This window comes from Salvelinus alpinus, chromosome 24 (genome assembly GCF_045679555.1).
Source record: "Salvelinus alpinus chromosome 24, SLU_Salpinus.1, whole genome shotgun sequence".
NCBI lineage: Eukaryota > Metazoa > Chordata > Actinopteri > Salmoniformes > Salmonidae > Salvelinus > Salvelinus alpinus.
This window is the reverse complement of record NC_092109.1, coordinates 25742281-25750219: the sequence shown is the minus strand read 5'-3', so window position 1 is coordinate 25750219 and position 7939 is coordinate 25742281. Positions and strand designations below refer to the sequence as shown.

The following is a 7939-nucleotide window of genomic DNA, read 5'->3' as shown; positions in this document are numbered from 1 at the left end:
CAAAACAGGCATACTGCACGTTACAGTTATTTTGATTTAAGTCTATGAGTGTTACCCTTTAGAACGTGACATTGCTCATATGTGGACTAGAAGTGTTAATACCATCGGAATTGTGATGATTGTTATGAAAATGGGGGGAGGAGGTTGAACAGAATCTCAGAGCTTCAGAGCCACAGGTGAAATCCAAAACCTGGACACGAGTACAAAAGGGTCCTCTGTAGTCCCCAGGACTTCGTTATGAGCCAATGGGCAAATGGATGCACAGCCACAGAAGCACGGACACACACACGGATACACACACGCATATGATACCAAGGAATGTTGAAGAGACACTGTCATTATTACTGAGTGCATGTCTTACCTTGTGGTGATAGACATCTTCATGACCCTTCAAGGGCACAGTGGTCTTTTCAGGGCACGTGTCTAATATAAAACAAGGTTCTACCAAGCTCAACACCGGCAGCTTGGAGAGAAATGGCAAGGTATCCTCCAGACATTTACGAAATACCAAATGGAAAAGGATATTTGTGAACATCTAATATTCTTTAGTTTTATGCAATGGTTTGTATTTTACCACTTACAAATAGCAGGGCTGCAATATGAAATAATGCTGATTGTCAAACAAAATTTTACTGGTAAAAAACAGCAGGAAAAAAACACGTAAGAATTCATGAATACTATCACATCTGGAGATGAGAATCATGTTCTTTGTAAAGGAAAACACACTAAATTTGCCAGACACATCAACAGATATTTCTTAAATACTTTATACAAAATTCATAAATTGGAATGTACACATTTTAATGATCAATACCAAATGTTTTCCAGTAGCAATAATACAAATAAAACTTCACAATAGTACTTTGACTGATATACTATACGTGCTAACTATTGTAGTGATTTAATAATTGTGCAAAAGTTCAAGTTAAAAAAAACAATGTATTAAAAACAAAATGAAATTATAAAAAGTGAACACTTGGGGACAGCTTGGCACAAGGAACATGTATGTTAGAGTGGCAGTGCCCTCCTTAAAGGTAGACATTTTTCCCTAAATCAACAGCCCAAAATATGTAGGACTTCACATTGGTACAGTAGATACTGTATATAAAGCCCAGATATAACTTCTGCAGTGTGTGATTTTGCAGTGGTTTCCTATTCAACAAACTGACTATAATTGTATGGACAATGGCAGTGTTACTTAACAAATACAAAAATATTTTCAGTATGAGTGTGATTTTTTTCTCCCCTCATTTCTATGAGGAAGTTGACTGGCATGCATCACACCTTAAGTGAATTGATACAGTACTGAACAGCTCCACCATAATTGCATGTTTCCAAAAGAGGGATACACACATTTTCAATGTAACATTTTAAAAAGACTAAGAGAATAACTACACCTCAACAAATATTAAACAAATATAAATCCTTCAAAATGATTAAATACAGTTGATTTTGGGCAAATTGACCAATCCTCTATTGTTGTTCAACAAAATAAATACACAGAAAGTAAGGGGGAAAACAGGTATTAAATAGACAGCTTCTATTATCATCACAGTAGCAAGGCCACTCAGAGATACAAGGAAACATAGCTGGAAAATAATAGTTTTTTTCCTCAACGGAGACAAAAACTGTTTAAACCCCAAAATATCCTCTAGGTCCAGTTAGTATCTGTAGGGTACTGCAGCACAAAGCCATTCAAAACTACCACTGCAAACAATACTCAAATGCTATCTAGTAGCCCTCTTTGTTTGCAATAGTAGACCCCATTCGTAATCTGGAATAAATACATTAAAAAAAACGATTAATAAAATGGCTGTGTCATTGAGGGTTGGCAACATTAGCCAAATGTTTGTAAAACATGTTATTTCCTAGTGAATACAAAGTTTAAGACAGGGCCCTCCATACACCACTGCACTTTGATGTACTGTAATAAGCGAGTAAAAGTGCTCACATCTCCATCTATCCTTAATGGAAGTTTCTCTCTCTATTGAATGCAGCCCTTGGGTTGAGGATGTTGATGTCAATTTATCTCCACCCGGCACAGCCAGAAGAGGACTGGCCACCCCTCATAGCCTGGTTCCTCTCTAGGTTTCTTCCTAGGTTCCGGCCATTCTAGGGAGTTTTTCCAAGCCACCGTGCTCCTATACCTGCATTGCTTGCTGTTTGGGGTTTTAGGCTGGGTTTCTGTACAGCACTTTGTGACATCAGCTGACGTAAGAAGGGCTTTATAAATCAATTTGATTGAATTTAGACTCAAAAGCATTATAGAAAATACTAATTCAAAGTGCATTGTCAACACTCTACACTTACGGGATTAATGGGTCAGGAATAAGAGCCCAATTCCTGGCAGGGCACACATAACGTACAACCCCTTTACATTGAGTGCTGTTGGCATTACAGTACCTCAAGTCAGAAAATAGGTGGATGACTCAAATGTAAAATCACTTCAGAAACACCACAAGGCACCACTTTCAATACAAAAAACCCCACGTTCCTTTTCTACAGCAGAAACCAGTGGATTTGTACACTATATTTAGGAGCAGGGTACTTGACATGTGGTAGGATAGAAACCAGGTGAATCTACCTTGACCGATGCACCAACATTAACAAGACATCCCGTGTTTGGACCCTTAAAGTAGCATCAATGAGACTAACATGGACCCTGAAGAACACCAAAGTGAGATTGAGGAAGATAAATAAACAGTTTTGTACTATAGGTTACAGTCTAAACTTCACACATTCACAGCTTCCAAAGTGTAAGGCATCAAACGTACGGCCACAGTTGGGGGGGATTTGCACATGACAAACATTTGTGGGATGAGGGGGAGACCCTGTACTGAAGTACATACAGGCTGGCAGGGAGGTGACTGGCACATAATGCCCATGGCATGTCCATAGTGCAAGACTGGCAGACCCACAGGAAGTACAGTATCGTGTGAGTGTGTGTAATAACCACTGAGTGAAAGAGAAACTATGTGTGTGAATGATATAGTGAGTGAGAGATTCATAAGGTGAGTGTGATAAATAGTGACCCTATGTTGGTGAACCAGTGTCCATCAAACAGCCAGTAGCAGCCAGGAAACATTATTAGTCCAAAGTAGTAGTCGAGCGGCTTTCCTTCTGTGTAATGAAGGTTCTCCCATCCCTCTCCACTTGTCTTTACTAGAGGCCCTTCACACTCCTCCCCTCCTTTAGGGAAACCTCAGCTGCCCTCCTCTGCAGAACGTATCTCAGACTTGAGCTTGACGAACTCCTTGGCCACCTCGTCGTTTGAACGCTGGGAGAGGATGCGCATGGCGGTGAGGCCTGTCTCATCCATGGTGACAATCTGGCCCAGAGGACACCAGCACGCCACGCTGCCTTTCTCTGCCACGTCCCTCAGCTGCATCACAGCCATGCCCACCACCCGGTCAGCACGACCAAAGCAGTAGTCCTTCACACACATCTGAAGCTCGTAGCACTCAAAGCCATCCTCGTTGCCCAGGACACTGAGGAGACATTGAGGGGAGGGAGAGTTTTCTTTTTTACGATGAGCATTGGCTATTTCAAGGGGCTACTATTGGTTATTGTAGGTAACAGGCTACTGTACTATTGCTTGGCTCTGCACTCACAAGTGGAAGGTCTCGTTGAACTTGGGCGCCCAGCTGTTGTTCTTGGACTTGGTTTGGAACTTGCGCTTCTTGTCACTGAGGTGGGGTCCGATCATGGTGATCTCCACGAAGGGCCGGAACATCCCAGACGTCTGCCACTTCAGATCATTGGCTCCCACCACTGATACACAACAAGGAAGGAGATCGTTAGTTTGTTGGCACAGGGAGAGACAGAGATAATGGTTCATTATAGTCATGTTCCCTTAAACCCTATAGGAACCTTTGACAGTGACTTTGTGCTCCCCAGTCCCAGGATGGGTGAATAGGTCAATCTGTATGGATATCTCTCCAACTGGCTTGTCCACTCCTGAGCCTAGTGTACACACAGATAGAAACACAAGACATGATCTTCCAGTGGTGGTCAGTGGTTATAGATACCAGGAGTAGTATCCGTTAGGGAGGAGGAGCAGTCAGGGTTGATGTTTGGGGCAAACTCACCCACAGGGGCAGGGGCAGATGGGAAGGGGTTTATGTACAGTCACAGAGTAAAGGAGGGAGGGGTTGTTGGCACATGCTATCCATTGTTGGCACAACCTACCCCTGGAGGGTTGTATTTTTTCATTGGGCGTTAACCTAATACCCTTCCCATTGTGCACTGGTGAGGAGGCAGCAGAGGAGATAACAAGAGAGAAGACAAACAGCAAAAAAAGCACGTCAAATGGCAGCAGAGTCATGTTAGACTTCAACTCACAGAACAGTCACACAGCCAGATAAAGTTAGTTAATAGGTAAGTAATAGAGACACAATATTTAGCTGATAGATCAACTTCAAGCCCATTACTGGAATATAACAGTACTCAAGACCCCTGGTGACAAGGCAGGGGAGAAGCAAAAGTTATTTTAGGACTGTGTTATGGACAGTATTTATTTAGAAACAATGGAACGCAGACTGATGCTATTGTGTGTGCGCAAGCCTTACCTTGTGCGTGTTGTGTTGTGACGAAGGTCTTGATGAGTGTGTCTGTGGTCTGTGTGTAGAGGGACAGAGCGTGGCGTAGTGAGGTCAACTCAGAACTCTTCTCCAGGAATGCCTTCTTCAGACCGTTTCCTCCAGCATGGAAGTATTGCTGCAGAAGAGAGGGAGAGAGAAAGGGAAAAGAGGGGAAAAGAGAGGGAGACGGAAGGATTGTTTTCCTACTACGCAATGAATGAGGACGGTAATTAAATGCTCAGCAACCAAGTCACCTTCAGCAACTAATGTAAGTAGTAACTTTATCACAGGTGTATGTGTCACTATGAACTTAAACATAACACAAACCTTGATTGTGTCCAGTGCTATATCGATGACAGCACACTGTTTAGGTGTCAGGCTTTTGGCCTCTCCTGCCATGTGATCCTTGAGCTTGGAGAGCTGCCCCAGTTCCTTGGCTGCAGACAGGATCTGAGCCCCCTGACCCACACAAATTGTTTATTTTTATGTATTTGTAGATTTTATTTTAGGATACACGAGTCACAATGAGTGCAGAAAACATTATAAACAACCGCTCTTTCCATGACAGACTGACCAGGTAACCCAGGTGAAAGCTACAATCCCTAAAAGAGTACCACAGATGAGTCATAATACCCATAAATCTAGCGGTCAAACAGGGAAATGGTTCCAATAATTTCCCCACCAATCATTTTCCCCATAGGTGATTTTAGAAACACTTAAAATAAGGGATGTGTTTCCTGTAGGCTTACCCTGGTGTGACGTTTTGATAACTGTGTAAATCTCTAGGACAGTGGTTCCGTACCTCTTCAAACATTCAACCTCCAGCTGCGTACCCCCTCTAACGCCAGGGTCATCGCACTCTCAAATGTTGTTTTAAGCCATCATTGTAAGCCTACCCCCCACACACACTATACAATACATTTATTAAACATAAGAATGAGTGTGAGTTTTTGTCACAACCCAGCTCGTGGGAAGTGACAAAGAGCTCTTATAGGATCAGGGCACAAATAATAATATAATAATAATAATAAATCATTTTGCTCTTTATTTAACCATCTTACATATAAAACCTTATTAGGCATTGAAAATTGTGAATAACTCACCACAGGTTACTGAGAAGGGTGTGCTTGAAAGGATACACATACAGTTGAAGTCGGAAGTTTACATACACTGAGGTCGGAGTCATTAAAACTCGTTTCTCAACCACTCCACAAATTTCTTGTTAACAAACTATAGTTTTGGCAAGTCATTTTTCCAACAATTGTTTACAGACAGATTATTTCACTGTATCACAATTCCAGTGGGTCAGAAGTTTACATACACCAAGTTGACTGTGCTTTTAAACAGATTGGAAAATTCCAGAAAATGATGTCATGGCTTTAGAAGCTTTTGATAGGCTAATTGACATAATTTGAGTCAATTGGAGGTGTACCTGTGGATTTATTTCAAGGCCTACAAACAAACTTAGTGCCTCTTTGCTTGACGACATGGGAAAATCAAAAGAAATCAGCCAAGACCTCAAGAAAAAAATTGGAGACCTCCACAAGTCTGGTTCATCCTTGGGAGCAATTTCCAAATGCCTGAAGGTACCATGTTCATCTGTATAAACAATAGTACACAAGTATAAACACCATGGGACCACACAACCGTCATACCGCTCAGAAAGGAGACGCGTTCTGTCTCCTAGAGATGAATGTACTTTGGTGCAAAAAGTGCAAATAAATCCCAGAACAGCAGCAAATGACCTTGTGCTGGAGGAAACAGGTACGAAAGTATCTATATCCACAGGAAAACGAGTCCTATATCGACATAACCTGAAAGGCCGCTCAGCAAGGAAGAAGCCACTGCTCCAAAACCGCCATAAAAAAGCCAGACTCCAGTTTGCAACTACACATGGGGACAAATATTGTACTTTTTGGAGAAATGTCCTCTGGTCTGATGAAACAAAAATAGAACTGTTTGGCCATATTGACCATCGTTATTTTTGGAGGAAAAAGAGCCGAAGAACACCATCCCAACCGTGAAGCACGGGGGTGGCAGCATCATGTTGTGGGGGTGCTTTGCTACAGGAGGGACTGGTGCACTTCACAAAATAGATGGCATCATCAGGAAAGAAAATGATGTGGATATATTGAAGCAAAATCTCAAGACATTAGTCAGGTAGTTAAAGCTTGGTCACAAATGGGTCTTCCAAATGGACAATGAGCATACTTCCAAAGTTGTGGCAACATGGCTTAAGGACATTTTGTAAATGTATCTCATCATAATGTAATTACTGAAATATCACTTGGAGCGGATATTATTTATTTGTCTCCCGGGTGGCGCAGTGGTCTAGGGCACTGCATCGCAGTGCTAGCTGCGCCACCAGAGTCTCTGGGTTCACGCCCAGGCTCTGTCGCAGCCGGCCGCAACCGGGAGGTCCGTGGGGCGACGCACAATTGGCATAGCGTCGTCCGGGTTAGGGAGGGTTTGGCCGGTAGGGATATCCTTGTCTCAGTATGTAAAATGTAATAAAATGTATGCACTCTACTGTAAGTCGCTCTGGATAAGAGCGTCTGCTAAATGACTAAAATGTAAATGTAAACAAAGTCAAGGTATTGGAGTGGCCATCACAAAGGCCTGACCTCAATCCTATTGAAATTTTGTGGGCAGAACTGAAAAAGCGTGTGCGAGCAAGGAGGTCTACAAACCTGACTCAGTTACACCTGCTCTGTCAGGAGGAATGGGCCAAAATTCACCCAATTTATTGTTGGAAGCTTGTGGAAGGCTACCCGAAACGTTTGAACCAAGTTAAACAATTTAAAGGCAATGCTACCAAATACTAATTGAGTGTACATAAACTTCTGACCCACTGGGAATGTGATGAAATAAATAAATGCTGAAACAAATCATTCTCTCTACTATTATTCCGACTTTTCACCTTCTTAAAATAAAGTGATGATCCTAACTGACCTAAGCTAGGACATTTTTACTAGGATTAAATGTCAGGAATTGTGAAAACTGAGTTTAAATGTATTTGGCTAAGGTGCATGTAAACTTCTGACTTCAACTAACTCTGCAATCTTGGGTTGTATTGGAGAGAGTCTCAGTCTTAAATTATTTTCCACACACATTCTGTGCCTGTATTTAGTTTTCATGCTAGTAAGGGCCGAGAATCCACTCTCACATAGGTACGTGGTTGCAAAGGGCATCAGTGTCTTAAAAGTGCGATTTGCCAAGGCAGGATACTATGAGATCAGCCAATCCAGAAATCTGGCAGTGGCTTCTGATTTAAATTCAATTTTAACAGAAGCGCTTGCGGCAATTTCGATGAGTCTCTCTTGTTCAGATATTGGTAAGTGGCAGGGCATGAAAGGGAT

The 7939-nt window shown here is 42.1% G+C and overlaps 1 protein-coding gene across 2 annotated transcripts in view; it reads right to left on the bottom strand.

Moving 5' to 3' along the window:
* Positions 1-605: 605 nt before the first annotated feature.
* The window catches only part of LOC139552391 (protein unc-13 homolog B-like), a 118340-nt gene continuing 111006 nt past the window's right edge, over positions 606-7939 (bottom strand). The window contains exons 34-39 of one of the 2 annotated variants that reach the window (XM_071364106.1): positions 4908-5039; positions 4569-4716; positions 4189-4245; positions 3871-3963; positions 3612-3771; positions 606-3488 (exon numbers count right to left, since the gene is read on the bottom strand). In XM_071364106.1, the coding sequence (XP_071220207.1) occupies positions 3203-3488; positions 3612-3771; positions 3871-3963; positions 4189-4245; positions 4569-4716; positions 4908-5039 (876 nt within the window). In that variant the 3' untranslated portion in view covers positions 606-3202. The remainder of the gene's footprint in view (positions 3489-3611; positions 3772-3870; positions 3964-4188; positions 4246-4568; positions 4717-4907; positions 5040-7939) is intronic. The other variant, XM_071364107.1, reaches the window with a different exon arrangement.